Source organism: Oncorhynchus mykiss, chromosome 6 (assembly GCF_057628025.1).
Source record: "Oncorhynchus mykiss isolate SJ-2025 chromosome 6, ASM5762802v1, whole genome shotgun sequence".
Taxonomy (NCBI): Eukaryota; Metazoa; Chordata; class Actinopteri; order Salmoniformes; family Salmonidae; genus Oncorhynchus; species Oncorhynchus mykiss.
The window spans coordinates 79,412,351-79,434,548 of NC_143027.1; the positions used below are offsets into that span (position 1 = coordinate 79,412,351).

A 22,198-nucleotide genomic window follows, 5' to 3' on the forward strand; every position below is an offset into this window, starting at 1 on the left:
GTGTTGACAGCGAGACAACCTAATCAGTGTTTTCTCGTGGATAAGATGATGATGGTGATGATAATGATTTCCACCACACCGTGACATTGTTAAGACAACCTGTCTGCGATTCTTAACAAAGTTGTTTTGGTTGAAGAATATTCAGACGTTGATACGGTTGGATATACGCCTGGCCTGCATGTCACTCTTTATCCATAAACATGTGTTCCCTCCATCAGTCGTTATAGCCTAGGCCTAGCCTGCTTTATCACAATATGCTATGAATATTATAGGACAATTAATTCCGAGGCGAAGACACGAGAATCTCCCTTGATGTCGAAAACCAAATGGCCCGGAATAATCTAACGTCGTTTCAACAGGGCCGTAGATACAAGCAATCAAATCCAAACATTTCAGATAGTGACCCTAGTGCCGTCACTAATCTGCTCTCAATATTTGCAGCTCTCGCTCCTCAAATAAATATGTTTAATGTGCCCGTACGAACATTACAGCAACCATCAGATGACGTATGGTCATTATAACCACTTAGAGACAGCTTTTAACAACTTGTGTAAGGCTCTAATGCTTTAAAGGCATATTAATTGATATAAGAATCTAGGACATGGGGAGAATTAAGACTATTACCTTATGATAGGCTACAGGGGAATATGTTATAGTGTAGGCCTAATTACCAATAGGCTATTGAAAAATAATTTGGACAGTTTACTTTCGTTCGAAGTCAATCACTGCATTTCTTACAATGGAGTCGACTGCAGCATATCATTACACTACAGATTTATGCCAGTTGGCCAGGGATATAAATTATTACAAATGCTATATATTTAATACCATAAATCCCAATAATTATAATAAGTGAAAGTTGTGTTAGTTACCGTGCCGCTCAGACGAATGTCCTGTTGTGTGTAGCCTACTGCTCAGAAAGAGCATCCTTTTAAATGCTTTCGTTTTTTTATAAAATAAATTAGGTGTCAAAGTATAAAGGTATAGGCATATAGCTCATTTTTCTACAGCCTACAAGAAGTAGGCCTAAAGAAAGGGTTTTTATTAGAATACATGCATTCCTTTTAAAGTGTCAGTAAAGTGAATTCGTTATTGCGAGTTCTAGAAGTTTACTGAAGAATGCCATACTCCATACTCTTACTCCATGAGGTTGCTGATTCGAGACATGTTTGCAGATTGACCATTCAACTATTTGAACTAAACGAATAGTAAACTGTTTTTTTATTCGAGGAAGTAAGACTACCCTACATAAAAATATTGAAAAAAACAGCGCCTAAGATTCTCATTTTATTTTCAGTTGCTATATAGCCTTTAGCAATCTATAAAACGTTTGGTATTACGCTATTAATATCCTATACTATATAATTTAAAACCTCGGTCTGCAATCAAATATTATTGAATTGGTTAGCATAGTCTATGCACAATATTTAGCCATAAGAAATAGGTAGATATTAATAGTGCCGGCCTACATGTAATCATGTGAACAGGCATATTGACCACGCTTAATTCAATTCAGGCCACTGTAAGTATGAACTTCGATTATATTAGTCTTGTCTAGAAATATAGTGTCTAGACGGTCGCTTTTGCCTAAATCTGGTTTGGGAATTCTAATAGTGTCGTTATGAGCGTTAATAACCCATCTCTGTAGTAGTATGTCACTATCTGTAGAGCTGAGATGATCGATCCATGTGCCTCTGTCTCCAATATAAACCACAGCATATGAAATGAACGATAATAATGTTATGCTGCACTTTAGTAACGGCCACCGTAAAACCATGGAATGTTGGACGCTGTGCACTGAAGGTTACAACCAAATAGTCACTATTCGGGTTAGGATATTTGTAGTAGGCCTAACCTTTGCTCCATAAACATACTCTGTTACCATCCTCGTCATCATTCACATAGAGAGAGGAGAGGCATAGGCCTGCTCTATTAATAATTGTATATGCAACATTGGTTATTGGATTCAACACTATAACCTAATGCCGACTGTAGGATATATATGACTGTGAATATGACCCAGAGTCAACAGAATACAACAGCAGTCTGTGGATAATTAATAATTAATACAGACAGTCTCCACCGTGCAGCCTGACCAACCGAGCCAATGGGTGAGGGTGTTTCCGCTTTGCTCTAATAAGGCTGGTGCTTTGGGTTAACTTACCTGACTGACTTTTACCTTCTGAACAGAGCCATGTTTTTATTTGATCTAAATAAATGCTATGCTTCTGACTATTCAACTACGTAGGAATGACTGGTAACCAAGGCAAGAGCATCGTGATGTTCTATTGAATATTACGATACATGCTATTGTGGAGGTGGCTGCTGCAGATCTGTGGTATGGGCCTATCTTTCACAATATGCCAATATGTTTTCAACGACGTTGTTGCGGGACAGTCATTTGTAAGCTACATGGCCATAATTAAAACGGCCAGACATGTCATAGCCTATCTACTGTATGTTGCTGCAGTTACGGTGAAGGATGGGGTTTTCTTTTGAGCTGATAGGTTTTGTTATGTCAGTTGACTTCTTAGTTAGTTGACACACGTTTTATGAAAAGCAGTGTTTATGTGAATAGGTTTAATATATATTTCTCTCTCTCTTTTTCTACATTCATCAACTACTTGCTACAACAACCACAGACTATTCTCTACAGGGACACGACACACACACTGCGGCTTTGACGCGTGAATAGGCCACAACACTATGACACTCAAAAACATACACGCGCACACCGCCCTTTTGCATGTTGCTGGAGGGAAAAATATCGATCAGCTTGAGAATGTGTGCAGATGTGGCTGCTGAAACGTGAATCTTTCTCTTCTTATTTGGCCTGATATAGACTATAATATGTTTGTCTGTTTGTCTGATAAGAGCTGTTATTCGTGATGATTGATTATTATTTGCCTCACAAATGTTATGTCAATTAATTTAGCAAATTGATAACATATTTAATTTTAAATGTATTACTTTTTAAATGTTAACACATTTTATTTACTTTGTTGACATTAACTATTTTGTTATTAGGCCTAGGCTGCACGTTTTGTTTGTAAGTTATCAATAGGCCTATGTCGAATCTCTGCCCAGTCCTTTATTATATCCATACCGTTGGAAAGCATCTCGTTGTTCATTAAGTGTCTTTGTTTCTGGGCAAACGTCAAGTCCCCACACGCCACTGACGTTGACTTCCTATTAGAGACCATTTAACTTTTACGTTTCTCTTCTTTAACTTGTTCAACTGAACGGTGTCCTGTTGTTCTTGACCCTGACAGATGCCGCGGTGTGTGTGTGTGTGTGTGTGTGTGTGTGTGTGTGTGTGTGTGTGTGTGTGTGTGTGTGTGTGTGTGTGTGTGTGTGTGTGTGTGTGTGTGTGTGTGTGTGTGTGTGTGTGTGTGTGAAGTTAATCTGTACGAGCAGCTGTTAACATGAGGAGTCTTGAAGCGTCACCTTTGACATGTGGCCCGGGCTGGGCTCTGGCCGCAGCAAGCTGTCGCCTGCCTGACCGCGTGAAAAGGACGCTTCGAACCCCCCACCCCCCTCCCAACACACACAAGTCATTTGAAGTTCATCCATTGTGTAGCCAATTTAGGAAACTTACAATGTTTGAAATTGTATTGTAATGACGTGGGCCTACTCAATGGGTGAAGGAAATAAAATGACGCAATAAAACATATTTGTCATTCAATATTTGTCATTCAATTGTTTCTCAATTAATTACTAACATCAGTAAGTATTATTATCATGAGAGGTGTTATGTTTATGTAATCATAGGCCTATTCATGAATGATTACTTTTCTTCACTGTGATCAAGTTCACACACACGCACGCACACACACACACACACACACACACACACACACACACACACACACACACACACACACACACACACACACACACTCCGTGTATTGAAGGGGGCACGCGTGGACACACTTAGCCTACACACACCCACACACTCCCATGCACGGCCAGGCCGGTTCGTTAATCTTAATGGTTTAACAATAGACACATCTGTTCATCTTTTTATTTCTAAAGAGAGAGAAGTACAGCTTCATTTGTTACTTCAAACCGACATATGGAATGGTTTTCATTCGGACTGGAGTTGAAAGATTGCTACAATAATCCTCTATTAGGGGACTTTGTTGGGATCCCATTTTAGCTTTATTATATAAAAATAGAGAAACAGCATGATGACATTTGGTTCAAGATAGGTGGTGATTATGAAGGACACGTGTGTGAATATAAGGTTTTGAAAACTGCATGCAAACTGTCATGGTCTAATCACACACGCACACGCACGCGCACCTCATTGACGAGTGGAGAATGAACCCGGAAGTTCACTTCATTTGTTCTGCATGACATGTTAAGGAGGCTCCAGAACAATATTGGATCAATAGGTTTTTATTTGTGTTGAAATACAATAGGCTCAATAGGCTCCATTGAACGTGTAAATTATAACCTAGTAAATAATATTAATTCATTTGTGATTAAATTATTTTATTCCAATGGGTGTGTGAGAGGGGGGGGTTATAACCAGCAGGTATCTTAATACTAATAACTGACGTCAGAGCAGTGTGTGTGTGTGCGTGTGTGTGTGTGTGGTGGGAGGGGATGGAAGGTCGCCCGTGCGCATGTGTGGATGTTCGGGATCGGCAGCGGTGAAACGGAGGTGTGGAGAAACCGAGCAGCACGAGAAAAGCCACGGAGAGAGAGATGGCGCAGGACCCGACCGGAGCGCAAGGACAGGCGGGGGGGCTCGAGACACAACCCGGAGGAAGCAAAAAATAAAATGTTGTATCAATAAAACGAGTCTAAAAGGGAAAGAAAAATATATAATCGGAGGAAAGAAAATAATCAACAAAGACAAGAGGAAGAAACACCAGCCATAAAAAGGAAACAAAAAACGTCCATCAACCAGGATTCAGGAGACAGAACAAACCACCACAACAAACCAACAGACTGGGAGGGAACTTTCCCGCCGTGAGGACTCTGGACTGTTCTGTGGACATCCATCCATCTCCCAGGTCACATAGATGGTCGCCAAGCATTATGAACGCGCAACTGTCCATGGAGAGCCTCGGCGACCTGAGCCATGAGTCTGTGGCCGGTCCAGGAGAGCTGCTAGTCGGCCACAGCCCACACCCCCGCCCGGGTGGGGGCCGAGGGCTGGCGCACCGCTCCATGGGCATGACGAGCCTGCTAGACGGGGGAGAATACCACTCCCACCACGGACACAACACTGGGCACCCCGGTCATCACCTGCACCCCGCCATGAGTATGTGCGAGACCCCCCCTGGAATGAGCGCAAGCACCTACACCACCCTCACACCTCTCCAGCCTCCCCTACCCCCCATCTCCACTGTAGCAGACAAGTTCTCTCATCATCACCATCATCATCATCATCCACACCACCACCATCCTCATAATCATCATCAGCGACTCCCTGGTAATGTCACCGGCAGCTTTACGTTTATGAGGGACGAAAGGGGGCTGGCGCCGATCAACAACCTCTACTCCCCATACCACCACAAAGACGCCCCTGGGATGGGACAGAGCCTCTCCCCACTGTCTGGCTCTGGCCTGGCCGGCCTACACAGCTCCCAGGCCGGCCTGCCTCCCTATGCCCACCCCGGGGTCTCAGCCTCCATGCCGGGGGAGAAGATGCAGTTGACTCCCGGTGGGTTCGAGGCTCATCACCCCACCATGCTGGCCAGACACGCAGAACAGCACCTCACCTCCTCGGGGAACATGCTCCATATAAACGGCCTTCATCACCACCACCCTCATGCCCACCTCGGAGCCTCGGGGCACGTCCTGGGCCACGGGAACCCCCGGGACAACAACACCCAGAGCCACGCCTCAGGGCCCGGTGTTCAAGTCCACGGGGTTGGTGGTGGTGGCGGTACCGACGGCAATTCGACGGGTCAAATGGAAGAAGTAAACACCAAAGAAGTAGCGCAGAGGATCACCACAGAGCTGAAGCGTTACTCCATCCCCCAGGCTATCTTCGCCCAGAGGGTGTTGTGTCGGTCCCAGGGAACACTGTCAGATCTGCTCCGGAACCCCAAGCCCTGGTCCAAACTCAAGTCCGGCCGGGAGACCTTCCGCAGGATGTGGAAGTGGCTGCAGGAGCCTGAGTTCACACGCATGAGCGCGCTCAGGCTCGCAGGTGAGCGAACCCTCGGTAATACCTACTTCATTTTTTATTTATCTTTCTCTCTCCCTTTACTCTTTATCCATAGGGGGTATTTAAGATTGTTTGGTGCTCGTCATTGTAACAGTAGGCCTGTTGTCTGCAGCTGTCTTGAATCTGACATTGGAGTAGCCAGTGGTATGACAGAACTGAAACCTCCCTCTGGAATTTCCTGCAGTTGAATTCATCATTGTCTTTGTTGTAATCTCTGTCTCTTGGCTTTTTCCATTCTATAAGATAAGGGCCCATGTGTCTATTCACGCGCGCGCGTGTGCGTGTGTGTGTGGGTGGGGGTGGGGGGTGTTTGTGTGTGCGTTGGTAAGGTGATCTGGGACTAGAATGAGATTATTTTGCCCAACTCGTCAGCTTTTTGTTGTTCCCAACAGAGTCCACGCGAGTCCATGTAAACAAAGTCCACGCGAGTCTATGTAAACAGAGTCCACTCGCGAGAGAATAAGAATCAAGTTCTAAAAAATATTTTTACATCATGAAAATATTAATTTGCTGCCAGCACACGTAGTAACATCCTCAAGCTGGGCATTTCAGGGCTGAGGGATGGAACATCTGCGGAAAATAGTATAACAGAATAACAATATAATACAAGATTTTCCAGGATCAATATGACCATTATTTTAAATCTTGAGGAAAGCTTATGGAAACTGTGTCTTTGGCTGCGTTGACGCACTTATTGTGTTTCAGTGAGTGTGTTTTTGTCTTGGAGCTAAACTCGTTAGGAGGCGTGACGCGGGGCTGACTCTGGGTTTGTGGTAATTAACTGATAGATAGCTCTCTATTAATTTGTCCCCGAGGACCCGAGTCAATCCGCCTGAACCGTTCTAGCGGACACACACACGGAGCCACGCAGTCGCCAGCATACAAAGGAATTGCTTTATGTCTAATCAATGACGCGCTGAGGCGGATGGGTTTTTGGCTTGTGAAAAGTGTGAGGCTGAAAGTGTGTTAAATCGCCATTGATTATTTGCAGCGTGTGTTTGTGTGTGTCATTAACAGTATATATAACCATATATATACCATGTCACTTTAATTTTTTGGTGACTTAAATAGACGAATAAACATGTTGCAGTCCAAACGCAACTCTTGATCTTTCGATGCAGGTGATTCAAAATCAGGGTATTACTTATTATAAGTCTGTTGACGCACGCCAAGCACATTTGTATTGATCCATTAGAATTAGAACCAATAATCCCTTCCATCTCGTGAGCTAAGGGGAAACATTATCACTCAGGACAGAAAAAATATAAATTTCCCGGAATTGTTTTCAGTTAATTCATGAATGTTAGGTAGTACGCCTGTGCTGTTCTATTTAGCCCTGACATGCGTTTATAAAAGTAAAAAGTAAAATAACATATTTTTCATTAGGCTTATTGTGTTGAATTTTTGAGTGGGGGGATTATTTTGCCAGTGTCTCCCTCTTCATTCTATTTTAGCCTAATTTCACTTCCATAAAACCTCAACCACAATATGCATAGCTTTTGCATCCATGCGCATATATATTTTATTTCTCCCTAATGAAAATATATACATATTACTTTATATAACTTCGACCCGAATCATAAAGGCTTCGTTGTGAAATACCTCTCCTAATGTTAATAACGTTTCAGATTCTGGAAATGTAGAATGTCTGTAAACAGGAAACGGAAGCCCGTACCCGAACATATATCGATCGGTTCTCGGGTGAAATGTGTGTGTGATCGGCCTACTAAGAACTAAAATAGAAGATTGATATTGATTATTGAAATGTGGCTTATTCCATTTCCCCATGTTACATCATGTATGCCTGGCGGTTTTCTCATGTCACCGAGGCCTATGCCTGCCGGTAGACTAGGCCTACTCATATCATTAACCTATTTAATATTGAATTTATCTTTTTTTCACGAATTGGAAATGCAACGTATTACATGTGAAGTGGGTTTAAAATAATCGAGCATAATGCAGCAAAAACGCATTTCCGTTGTGGTCCTCTGCTTTTGGCACGATGTTGTTGAGAAGTTGCGTGTATAGTTCCCTAAATAATTCCCTAAAAGCTTCTTGTACATTCTAGACCTATACACTCCCTCTCACTCTCATCAATTAACCTAATAATTAACCTAATATTAATTTTGCAGCAAATACAGAAAAATGTGTTTTCTTAAAGCAATTGTAAAGGTTCAGGCCTGACATTGCACCTGCCGATAATTTATCTCAAGCGTTGATTCTGACATTATCATTTTGTTCGTTAGAAATTCGTTCACCTTTAAGCCTATTATATTCCTGTTTGGGAAGTTTGCGCTTTTCTATATTTAACTAGGCAAGTCAGTTAAGAACAAATTCTTATTTTCAATGATGGCCTAGCAGTGGGTTAACTGCCTTGTTCAGGGGCAGAACGTCAGATGTTTTAACTTATCAGCTCGGGGATTCGATCATGCAGCCGTTCGGTTGGTAGTCCAACGCTTTAACCAATAGGCCACCTGCCGCTCCAAAATAGGATGTTATTGAACATATTTGGAATAGGCCTAATTCAAAATAATTGTCAAACTGAGTTAATCGGCTCTTGGATTCGGGAAAGGGGCTATTCATATTTTGGATTTGTATTTATTTTAAACATACACAACACACACACCGCTGCTGCTGGTACACGAGTGTGTGTAGTCACGTCATAGGCTACCTCAGTGTGGAGTTATCTGCTTAATGATTGTCAGACGGGCAGAGCTGTGTGTGTGTGTGTGTGTGTGTGTGTATGTGTGTGTGTGTGTGTGTGTGTGTGTGTGTGTGTGTGTGGGACCAGGGTGATAACGAGCCTGGGAAAGCTCCCAACCTGTCCGACTACCTGTCTGTCTGCTCCGCGCGGTGGCTGCTGGGGTGTCACTGTGGCCTTCAGCACGTTGATTTATAGCGCAGCAGATAGGATAGAGCTCCACACACACACACACACACACACACACACACACACACACACACACACACACACACACAAAAACAGAGCAGATAGGATGCCAACTCAACTCCACACGGAGCGGTAGCTCTCTGTTAATGGTTATCTAAGGGTATCTCTACCTAACTAGGCTAATACTGCTGCTATCACAGAACACACACAGACCTTTCTGTGAATTGTTCATTTCATAGGCTCGAATATCACTTATCAACAACACGCACCTGGCATACAGATCCATCTTGCTTGTTTTGCATACATGTGTAAGATGGTAGTGAAATACCCTTGGTCTAAGAAAAGATGGTCTAAGATCTATATTAAATAATCTATCTGGGACAGTGACTGTCAAGCCGATGTCCTCCAGCTAAGTAGAATGAATGGCTTTTGGTCGAATTCAGCGCTGCTACAGCTGTTTGACAGCTCACTACTGCCCTCTATTGGTAAAGTCTCGATATGCAGGGAGAGGCCTACTTACCGTGTGCTTCAGCACCACGGTCAGCGGCAATTGTTTTCAGCTGTGAGCTCCGGTGGAGGTTATTATGAGGCTACCCGTGTGTGTGTGTGTGTGTGTGTGTGTGTGTGTGTGTTATATTCCACGGTATAGCTGATTGTGTGCTGTAGCCTATTGTTGTTATACAGTGTTGTATACTGTGTCAATGTTGTTATGATTTAGTTTGTTATAACATCTCTCTTTCTCTCCCACCCTTAGCGTGTAAGCGCAAGGAGCAGGATCATGGCCACTGTAAAGTTGGTAGTGACCGTGGCGGCAGCGGTGGCAGCAGCGGTGGAAACCACAGCGGCAGCAACCACAGCGGTAATGGTGGCCACTCCAAGAAGCCTCGGCTGGTGTTTACCGACGTCCAGAGAAGGACCCTCCACGCCATCTTCAAGGAGAACAAGCGTCCGTCCAAGGAGCTTCAGATCACCATCAGCCAGCAGCTGGGCCTGGAGCTGACCACCGTCTCAAATTTCTTCATGAACGCACGCCGACGCAGCCTCGACAAGTGGCTCGACGACAACGGAGCCTCCACCCACTCCGCTAATTCCTCGGTCTCCACCTGCAGCAAAGCCTGAGGAGGAGGGACTGGAGGGGGAGAGCGGGCACAGTTTTGAGTTGATTTAACTTGGAAAAAATAAGTTGCCACGCTGACTTACAATTTTGAATTATGTCATCTCAGGTAATCAAGTGTTGAGTTGACTACATTTTATATTAGATATGGTGTTAAAGTTTTTAGTTAGCGTGGATACTTATTTTTTTCTAGTTTGAAGCAGTCAAGATTTTTTACTGTGTATGGGGAGACAGACTGACAGACTCAACCTCGGTGGAAAAGCTTTACAATGTAGAAACTAAGGAAAATACCTATAAACAGCGTTTTGACCTTAAAGCCTGTACTCTAACACTGCTATTTATAGTGTCCAAAGAAAAAACAAACCAAAGACTTCTTTTGACCTGCTTTAAAAACTCTGTTCTGGCATTCTACCCAATCACTGATCTCACAGCTTTAATACCTCCTGCCCACAGTCCTTATCTTTGATCTGACTGGTCGGTTTGAGGGAGGGCCTCTGGCTGGACATTTAATCAGCCTATCAGCTGTGTGGGTTCTGACCAGTGGACGGAGATCCTGTGGGACGGGTCAATCAGCTTTGAGGAGGAATCTTACAGGTGCCACTGGAATGTTCAGCAGCCGTTTGGATTGGTCAGAGTTTCTGTCCATCAGGACAAACAGACATTTGATTGGTCACAGTTTTCTGTCCGCCAGTAAACCCCAGACACTCCAGGTAGAAGCTGCCATAAACGGATCTAGGTTCAGATGACCTTGCCCCCAATCCTATCAGTAACCATTAGTAGGATGAAATAAATATTGTTCTGACCCGGGATCAGTGATTAGGGGGGACTTCTACCTCCTTCACTGGAAGAGCAGACAGGGGAGGGGGGAAATCGCCCCAGTAGGAGCTGCTAACCATGACTCATAACCCCTGACCCATTCCGTAGTGCTTTCTTCCTGTACTGTTGAAACAGTAAAAATGAAAACCAAAGCTTTCTCCACTCCAGGGCAGGTAGCCTAGACTGTATGCAGTTATAATACCAAATCACTTTGACAGAATCACAGCAAGAAGTACAACCAAAGAATAATGTCTTATATTTTGTAGCTGATGTTGTAAATAGTATTTTTAAAGACCTGAGTGTGACTGTTAACACTCTCCTCTCCTCCATCTCTCCTCTCCTCCTATCTTCCTATCTCTCCTCTCCTCCTATCCCTCCATCTCTCCTCTTCTCCATCTCCCCTCTCCTTCTATCCCTCCATCTCTCCTCTCCTCCATCTCTCCTCTCCTCCTATCCCTCCATCTCTCCTCTCCTCCTATCCCTCCATCTCTCCTCTCCTCCATCTCTCCTCTCCTCCTATCTTCCTATCTCTCCTCTCCTTCTATCCCTCCATCTCTCCTCTCCTCCATCTCTCCTCTCCTCCTATCCCTCCATCTCTCCTCTCCTCCATCTCTCCTCTCCTCCTATCCCTCCATCTCTCCTCTCCTCCATCTCTCCTCTCCTCCTATCTTCCTATCTCTCCTCTCCTCCTCTCCCTCCATCTCTCCTCTCCTCCTATCCCTCCATCTCTCCTCTACTCCATCTCTCCTCTCCTCCTATCCCTCCATCTCTCCCCCTATCCCTCCATCTCTCCCCCTATCCCTCCATCTCTCCTCTCCTCCTATCCCTCCTATCTTCCTATCTCTCCTCTCCTCCTATCCCTCCATCTCTCCTCTACTCCATCTCTCCTCTCCTCCTATCCCTCCATCTCTCCCCCTATCCCTCCATCCCTCCATCTCTCCTCTCCTCCTATCCCTCCATCTCTCCCCCTATCCCTCCATCTCTCCTATCTTCCTTTCTCTCCATCTCTCCTCTCCCTCCTATCTTCCTCTCTCTCCATCTCTCCTCTCCTCCTATCCCTCCTATCTTCCTCTCTCTCCATCTCTCATATCTTCCTCTCTCTCCATCTCTCCTATCTTCCTCTCTCTCCATCTCTCCTATCTTCCTCTCTCTCCATCTCTCCAATCTTCCTCTCTCTCCATCTCTCCTCTCCTCCTATCCCTCCATCTCTCCTATCTTCCTCTCTCTCCATCTCTTAGTGGTGGAAAAAGTACCCAATTATCATGCTTTAAAAAAAGTAAAGATACCTTCATAGAAAAGGACGAGTAAAAATGAAAGTCACCCAGTAAAATACTACTTGAGTAAAAGTCAAAAAATATTTGGTTTTAAATATACTTAAGTATCAAAAGTAAATATAATTGCTAAAATACAGTGCCTTGCGAAAGTATTCGGCCCCCTTGAACTTTGCGACCTTTTGCCACATTTCAGGCTTCAAACATAAAGATATAAAACTGTATTTTTTTGTAAAGAATCAACAACAAGTGGGACACAATCATGAAGTGGAACGACATTTATTGGATATTTCAAACTTTTTTAACAAATCAAAAACTGAAAAATTGGGCGTGCAAAATTATTCAGCCCCTTTACTTTCAGTGCAGCAAACTCTCTCCAGAAGTTCAGTGAGGACCTCCTCTGAATGATCCAATGTTGACCTAAATGACTAATGATGATAAATACAATCCATCTGTGTGTAATCAAGTCTCTGTATAAATGCACCTGCACTGTGATAGTCTCAGAGGTCCGTTAAAAGCGCAGAGAGCATCATGAAGAACAAGGAACACACCAGGCAGGTCCGAGATACTGTTGTGAAGAAGTTTAAAGCCGGATTTGGATACAAAAATATTTCCCAAGCTTTAAACATCCCAAGGAGCACTGTGCAAGCGATAATATTGAAATGGAAGGAGTATCAGACCACTGCAAATCTACCAAGACCTGGCCGTCCCTCTAAACTTTCAGCTCATACAAGGAGAAGACTGATCAGAGATGCAGCCAAGATGCCCATGATCACTCTGGATGAACTGCAGAGATCTACAGCTGAGGTGGGAGACTCTGTCCATAGGGCAACAATCAGTCGTATATTGCACAAATCTGGCCTTTATGGAAGAGTGGCAAGAAGAAAGCCATTTCTTAAAGATATCCATAAAAAGTGTTGTTTAAAGTTTGCCACAAGCCACCTGGGAGACACACCAAACATGTGGAAGAAGGTGCTCTGGTCAGATGAAACCAAAATTGAACTTTTTGGCAACAATGCAAAACGTTATGTTTGGCGTAAAAGCAACACAGCTCATCACCCTGAACACACCATGCCCACTGTCAAACATGGTGGTGGCAGCATCATGGTTTGGGCCTGCTTTTCTTCAGCAGGGACAGGGAAGATGGTTAAAATTGATGGGAAGATGGATGGAGCCAAATACAGGACCATTCTGGAAGAAAACCTGATGGAGTCTGCAAAAGACCTGAGACTGGGACGGAGATTTGTCTTCCAACAAGACAATGATCCAAAACATAAAGCAAAATCTACAATGGAATGGTTCAAAAATAAACATATCCAGGTGTTAGAATGGCCAAGTCAAAGTCCAGACCTGAATCCAATCGAGAATCTGTGGAAAGAACTGAAAACTGCTGTTCACAAATGCTCTCCATCCAACCTCACTGAGCTCGAGTTGTTTTGCAAGGAGGAATGGGAAAAAATGTCAGTCTCTCGATGTGCAAAACTGATAGAGACATACCCCAAGCGACTTACAGCTGTAATCGCAGCAAAAGGTGGCGCTACAAAGTATTAACTTAAGGGGGCTGAATAATTTTGCACGCCCAATTTTTCAGTTTTTGATTTGTTAAAAAAGTTTGAAATATCCAATAAATGTCGTTCCACTTCATGATTGTGTCCCACTTGTTGTTGATTCTTCACAAAAAAATTCAGTTATATATCTTTATGTTTGAAGCCTGAAATGTGGCAAAAGGTCGCAAAGTTCAAGGGGGCCGAATACTTTCACAAGGCACTGTATGTGAATGTGAAAGTATAAATCATTTCAAATTCCTTATATTAAGCAAACCGGACGGCATCATTTCCTTTTCTTTTTTATCTACAGATAGCCAGGGGCACACTGCAACACTCAGACATCATTTACAGATAGCCAGGGGCACACTGCAACACTCAGACATCATTTACAGATAGCCAGGGGCACACTGCAACACTCAGACATCATTTACAGATAGCCAGGGGCACACTGCAACACTCAGACATCATTTACAGATAGTCAGGGGCACACTGCAACACTCAGACATCATTTACAGATAGCCAGGGGCACACTGCAACACTCAGACATCATTTACAGATAGCCAGGTGCACACTGCAACACTCAGACATCATTTACAGATAGCCAGGGGCACACTGCAACACTCAGACATCATTTACAGATAGCCAGGGGCACACTGCAACACTCAGACATCATTTACAGATAGCCAGGGGCACACTGCAACACTCAGACATCATTTACAGATAGCCTGGGCACACTGCAACACTCAGACATCATTTACAGATAGCCAGGGGCACACTGCAACACTCAGACATCATTTACAGATAGCCAGGGGCACACTGCAACACTCAGACATCATTTACAGATAGCCAGGGGCACACTGCAACACTCAGACATCATTTACAGATAGCCAGGGGCACACTGCAACACTCAGACATCATTTACAGATAGCCAGGGGCACACTGCAACACTCAGACATCATTTACAGATAGCCAGGGGCACACTGCAACACTCAGACATCATTTACAGATAGCCAGGGGCACACTGCAACACTCAGACATCATTTACAGATAGCCAGGGGCACACTGCAACACTCAGACATCATTTACAGATAGCCAGGGGCACACTGCAACACTCAGACATCATTTACAGATAGCCAGGGGCACACTGCAACACTCAGACATCATTTACAGATAGCCAGGGGCACACTGCAACACTCAGACATCATTTACAGATAGCCAGGGGCACACTGCAACACTCAGACATCATTTACAGATAGCCAGGGGCACACTGCAACACTCAGACATCATTTACAGATAGCCAGGGGCACACTGCAACACTCAGACATCATTTACAGATAGCCAGGGGCACACTGCAACACTCAGACATCATTTACAGATAGCCAGGGGCACACTGCAACACTCAGACATCATTTACAGATAGCCAGGGGCACACTGCAACACTCAGACATCATTTACAAACAAAGCATGTGTGTTTAATGAGTCCACTAAATCAGAGGGAGTAGGGATGACCGGGGGGGGGGGGGGGGGGGGGAATTGAACCATTTTCCTGTCCTGATAAGCATTCAAAATGTAATGAGTACTTGTGGGTGTCAGGGAAGATATTGGAGTAAAAAGTACATTATTTTCTTTAGGAATGTATTGAAGTAAAAGTAGAAGTTGTCAAAAATATAAATAGTAAGGTAAAGTACAGATGCCCCAAAAACTACTTTAAAGTAGTACTTTAAAGTATTTTTACTTAAGCACTTTACACCACTACCATTTCTCCTCCTCTCTTCCTCACCTAATATCTCTCCTTTCCCTCCATTTCTCTACTCCATCATTCCGGCTGTCCTCTCCTCCTCTCCCTCCATCTCACCTCAGTGGGTATAGATGGATGCTATGCATGTCAGCACCAGGAAGAAAGCACTACAGTGGCTTGCTTTCCCAAAGTATGAGTCAAATTGTGTGGAGTTTACTGTCTAGGGCTTGGTTCGCTCCTTTGCTCCTCTCCATGTTTGGGGTACCAGACTCTGGACTGGGAGTATCTCTGCCTCTGTCTGTGGGTTACTGTAGCTCCTCTCCATGTCTGGGGTACCAGTCTATGGGCTGGGAGTGGGGGTCAGAGTGGGGGTATCTCTGCCTATGTCTGTGGGTTACTGTAGCTCCTCTCCATGTTAATGAGTATTATTTAAATGAAGCAAAGCCAAGCGAGAGCTGCTTCCTCACGTCGAACAGAAAACAACAAAGAAGAGGATAAAGAAATCTCTAAATGTGTTAAGACCTACTGATATTTTCTAGTGTGAACCAAAGATGCTACCTCACTCAATTTCCATTTGTGATTTCTATCACTTTGATGATACCAAAGATAACCAAAGATTTTGTCATTGCACGGCCGACATGAGTGATGTGGATAGAAGGTTTACTGTATTTCCTTATCCTTACCCCCTCCTCTCCTCTCGTCCTCCTCCCCTCCCCTCACCCTGCCCTGCTTGGTCTCTCAACATCTCTGCTCTCTACTTATAAAGGTAGACATGATACTGAAGCTGTAAACTATGTTACCAAAACAACGAAGATGTTGACAACACTCTAGACATACATATTAACAATGTTCTAGAATTAAATGTTGACAACGTTCGAGAATGACATGTTGACAAGGTTCTAGAATGTTGACAACATTGTAGACAGACATGTTGAAAACGTTCTTGAATTATATGTTTACAATGTTCTAGAATGATATGTTGACAACATTGAACGTTCTAAAATTACATATTGACAACATTCTATACAGACATGTTGACAACATTGAACGTTCTAAAATTACATATTGACAACATTCTATACAGACATGTTGACAACCTCTCTAAAACTCCCAGGACGAGTGCCTTGCTTGAACCAAAGTGTTAAACCACTGTTGACCTCTCTATGACCTTTGACCTTTTACTCTTTGAATACCTCAGCCTGTAGAGACGGGCCACTACTGAAGACTAAAGGAATATCTCTCACTCTCTACGTCCTTATTGCTCTCTCTCTCGCTCTCTCTCTTTCTCTTGCTCTCTCTCACAAGTGGTGCTTTCGCCAGCTCAACCATGCAATGAAAACATACCAAAGGAATTTCTGATCTCCACTCCTGCTGATATACCAAAGCTCTTCTTCTTCTTCTTCTTCTTCTTCTTCTGTCTCCCCTGCCCCCCTCCCTCCCACTCTCCTCCCATCCTCTCTCCTCCCCTTTGAAGGAAGGCCCAGCACTCTGGCCGTGTTTGTCTCTGAATACCTCATAGTGAGAACTCTGTGGTTCTGTGGAGAGAGATTGTCAAAGTGGGTCAGGCAGAACTCAACTAGTTTGGTAACTAATGTTGTTATTGTTACTTCTTTCAAAAAGCTTTATGGTTCTTATTTATTTTGTACGTTTTTTTGGCAGAAGTGTTCTGTTCAAGGTCGCGGAGGACAAGTTTCAAGGTCTTGAGGTTTGAAACGTGTCTGGATGAAGAGATGAAGTGTACTATTTTGTTATCAGACGTTGGGTACTTATTCCGATATTATAATGATGGTAGACTATTGTTTTTTACAGGGTAAAACCAACAACTGCTGTGATAATGTGTTCATATGTTTTCCTTTCCTCGTCTTCTGTGTTGTGATGATTTGATTTGAATGGAATTGTGTTTTTGTATTATTGCTTAACCACTGCTTTAATTTATGCCTTTGTAGAACATCTAGATTTGTATATAGTAGGTTTTTTGAGAGAAAACAAACAAAAAAACAAACAAATGAACATTCAGTTTTGTCTCACAGACTTAGAACATTCTCCTGCTTAGATCAGATGAAGGAGTGGGTTTGTGTTCTTCTTCTCATGGATCACAGCTCTGTCACTTCAACATGTGTTCTGAACACTGCCAGAAACCATTGCCCTGACAACGGGCCGACACACGTCTGACACTACATCCTATTTCCTATGTAGTGCATTACTTCTGACCAGAACCCTATGGCTAATCCAGGATGTGATCAGGACAATATTGAAAATCAGGATTTTGATGAGGGGATATGTTAATTTCATATCTCTACTAACCCAACCCTATGGCTCTGTTCAAAACTAGTGCACTATACAGGGTGTCATTTCAGATACAGACGTTCTACAGTTGGTACGTACTTCGCTCAACAGCTGTCAAAAAAGCAGCAGTGTGTAATGTGTTTCCTATTCTTTTGACTTTTCAATTTTTTTATTTTATTTTATGGGTATTAATAATAATAATGAGCATCCAAAGATTTCTAAAACAAACCAAAAAGTGGAGAAAAAAAGGAACAATAAGTGAATGAAAACGTTTGAAAAAGCACTGGCATTTGTGAGTTTAAGAGATGTTGAGTTTTGATTTGTCATTCGCAGCACGGGTATAGATGTTAGTAGAAGGCTGTAGGCCGGGGGCTTCTGTAGTCAAGGTTACTCAGCCGTGTAGGGAATCTCCTGTTTAAATGTACAATCTGAAGTGATGTTTTAAACTAAACCAGGGCTGCAAGTCCTCTCAGTGTTGCTCAACCCAGTCCTCTGGTGCCTGATTCATACTATAGGGCCAAGCTGAGCTGTACTGTGGTGGTCTGGTTACAAATGTGTGAATCAGGTATCAGACCACCAACCATTTCACATATTAGGTCTATTCCAACACTTGCACTCCTCTTTCAACTAAGTCAACTAATCATGAAGCCCGTGACTAGTTGAATCAGGGGAGTTAGAGCTGGAATACATCAGATATATAAAACAGTTGGTCCTTAAGGACTGATCTGAGTCACTTTACTGTCTGACACACAGAGTGAGGTGGGTGGAGTTGGGGGGGTTAGCGATGGGATGGATGGGGTCTGGCTGGGGCAGCAGGCCTGCCAGGGGCAGGGTCAGAGAGCTTGTTCTGAACTGCATCTCAAATTAAATCCTATTCCAAATATGTGATGTAGTGCATTAGGTAGGGAATATGGTGTGATAAAGTGCACTAAATAGGGATTAGGGTGTGATTTGAGACACATGCCTCTTGTTCATAATATTGTGTCCCTGCCGCCTAGCTCCACACAGTGTCTGTTGTTTGGTGCAAACTCGTGTAATGACAATGAGCAAAGTCTAATAAACCTACAAAGAAACGTGTGTGTCTATATGGGTGGGACAGCACTTATCTGGTCTATGTGTATGTATGTGTGTGGTCAGTGAACTCAGTTTAGCAGCTTGAAGCTCATCTCATTTCTCAGTGTGTGTGTGTGTGTGTGTGTGTGTGTGTGTGTGTGTGTGTGTGTGTGTGCATGCACCATGCTTGTGTGCGTACATGTGTCTGTCTGTGTGTCTCTGTGTGCTTCCATATATGTGTGTTACTGTGTCCCTAATCAGGCTGAGTCTCATCATAGTACTGCAGCGCCTGAGACAATCAGACGTTTGGGCAAATCTGAGGTGGTACCCTATTCCCTAAAGAAGTAGTGGGCTAAAGGTGGTCCTTTTGAATGTGAAAACACTAAAACAATAAAGGGGGGTGAGGCCCTCACTGGGGGCAGGGTTCTCTGGTTTACCTGAAATCACAGTTGGAGGAAACCCGGAATCTGGAGGAAATAAAGCAAGAAATCCAGAATCCTCCAAACAGGACTTCTGGAAAAACAGGGAATTTATTTAAAGTTCCTGGAATTATGCGACCTTACTTGGGGCCTCTTCCAGAAATGATTCATATATTATAAAGAGCTCTGGAAGGTTTAGTTGAACAACAAAAAATACGGAAACCAACTCGCTGACATTTATTTCCAAAGAGAACCCAGTAATTCAATTATTTGTTCCCTTTGAATCCTAGTAAATAAGTGGGGTCACCTTCCCCTAGATCAGCACTCCTGCTCCAAGACACTGTCCTCACGGGCCACAGTATCTCATAGCTTGGTTGGTTTAATCATTTAGGTTCTAATATTCTTGGCTTTGCTACAGCTCAGTGCTGTGCAACATTATCTGCTGTGTTTGCTAAACAAAATGATAAAGAGAAGCAAGTGATGATGTCATCCAGCCTTGGATTTTCAGTGTTAAAATGTAACATTTTCTGTAGTCACTAAAAAGTAGAAAATAAACAGTTGGAATTCCAGCACCTGAATCCAGACTCGTGTCATTTCCTTCAATACTGATGTTAGACTCAAAAGTGTATTTCATATATACAGTACCAGTCAAAAGTTTGGACACACCTACTCATTCAAGGGTTTTTATTATTTTTAATATTTTCTACATTGTAAAATAATAGTGAAGACATCAAAACTATGAAATAACACCTAGGGAATCATGTAGTAACTAAATATATATATATTTGAGATTCTTCAAAGTAGCCACCCTTCGCCTTGATGACAGCTTTGTACACTCTTGGCATTCTCTCAACCATCTTCATGAGGTACTCACCTGGAATGCATTTAAATGAACAGGTATGCCTTATTAAAAGTTAATTTGTGGAATTTCTTTCCTTCTTAATGCGTTTAAGCCAATCAGTTGTGTTGTGACAAGGTAGGGTTGGTATACAGAAGATAGCCCTATTTGGTAAAAGACCAAGTCCATATTATGGCAAGAACAGCTCAAATAAGCAAAGAGAAACGACAGTACATCATTACTTTAACATGAAGGTCAGTCAATCTGGAAAATTTCAAGAACTTTTAAAGTTTCTTCAAGTGCAGTCGCAAAAACCATCAAGCATTATGATGAAAGGACACCAATAATAAGAAGAGACTTGCTTGGGTCAAGAAAGAAACACAAGCAATGGACATTAGACCAGAGTCCAAATTTTATATTTTTGGTTCCAACCGCCGTGTCTTTGTGAGATGTAGAGTAGGTGAACAGATGATGCATGTGTGGTTCCCACCATGAAACACAGACGAGGAGGTCGCAGGGTAGCCTAGTGGTTAGAGTGTTGGATTAGTAACTGAAAGGTTGCAAGTTCAAATCCCTGAGCTGACAAGGTACAAATCTGTTGTTCTGCCCCTGAACAGGCAGTTCACTGTTCCTAGGCCATTATTGAAAATAAGAATTTGTTCTTTGCCTAGTTAAATAAAGGTTTGCTGGTGACACTGTCAGTGATTTATTTAGAATTCAAGGCACACGTAACCAGCATGGCTACCACAGCATTCTGCAGCGATATGTATGCCATGCCATCCCATCTGATTTGTGCTTAATAATTTGTTTTTCAACAGGACATGGCCCAAAACACACTTCCAGGCTGTGTAAGGGCTATTTGACCAAGGAGAGTAATGGAGTGTTGCATCAGATGATCTGGCCTCCACAATCACCCAACCTCAAACCAATTCAAATGGTTTGGGATGAGTTGGACCTCAGAGTGAAGGAAAAGCAGCCAACAAATGCTCAGCATATGTGGGAACTCCTGTTGGAAAAGCATTCCACGTGACTACCTCATAAAGCTGGTTGAGAGAATGCCCAGAGCTGTCATCAAGGCAAAGGGTGGTTACTTTGAAGAATCTCAAATAAAAAATATATTTTGATTTGTTTAAAACTATTTTGGTTACTACATGATTCCATGTGTTATTTCATAGTGTTGATGTCTTCACCATTATTCTACAATGTAGAAAATAGTACAAATAAAGGAAAACCATTGAATGAGTAGGTGTGTCCAAACTTTTGACTGGTTCTGCATGTAGTAGATCAAATGTGTTTTGAACTGCAACTGGCACCTACCCCCCTAGGCACTTCACCTCTGTAGATTGTTATTTTTCTGCTGCTCTTTAATTATTTGTTACTTTTAGGTATTTTTCTTAAAACTGCATTGTTCGTTAAGGGCTTGTAAGTAAGCATTTCACTGTAAGGTCTACCTACACCTGTTGTATTTGGCGCATGTGACAAATAAAATGTGATTTGATTTGATTGACTATTGACATGTCTCCACCTGTTCTTTTAAATGCCCACTGATACACTGCACTTCTATTCTTCCACCACTAGATTGCAACATAACACAGTGTAACCCAGTCACCTGCAGAGGGATTCCTCCAGTTGATACAGTATGTTGTTCTACTGAGGTCTCTTTGTGTTGTCATCACCACAGATCATACAGAGTTTCCTATGTCCCAGGCATGTCAAATGAGTCAAATTTGACCCTTTAAAACCTGTTTTCTGTTTATTTAATTGAATGTCCCACCCATCCAGACACTGTAGGACAGGTTAAATATAGAGAATGGATCAGGGACCAGAGTGGAGACAGACATGCCTTAGTTGCATAACAGGTTATCTGTCAGTAGCATTTTATCTGTCCCTTGTTTTGGAATCACACATGCATGCGCACACACATGCACAACCATGAATATTGTTTCAATTATGAACATCAAGAGCAAGCGGCTTATAGGTCAACAAGTTTGAGTGCAGTAATGAAATACATTACATGACCAAAAGTATGTGGACATCTC

The 22,198-nt window shown here is 43.0% G+C and overlaps 1 protein-coding gene across 1 annotated transcript; it reads left to right on the forward strand.

Moving 5' to 3' along the window:
* Positions 1 to 4,633: 4,633 nt before the first annotated feature.
* On the forward strand, positions 4,634 to 10,554 carry LOC110506775 (hepatocyte nuclear factor 6-like). The gene is made up of 2 exons (XM_021586631.3): positions 4,634 to 6,184; positions 9,832 to 10,554. Exons 1-2 carry the CDS (start codon positions 5,050 to 5,052, stop codon positions 10,194 to 10,196), a joined length of 1,500 nt encoding a protein of 499 aa, XP_021442306.2. The 5' UTR covers positions 4,634 to 5,049; the 3' UTR covers positions 10,197 to 10,554.
* The last annotated feature ends 11,644 nt before the right edge of the window (positions 10,555 to 22,198 follow it).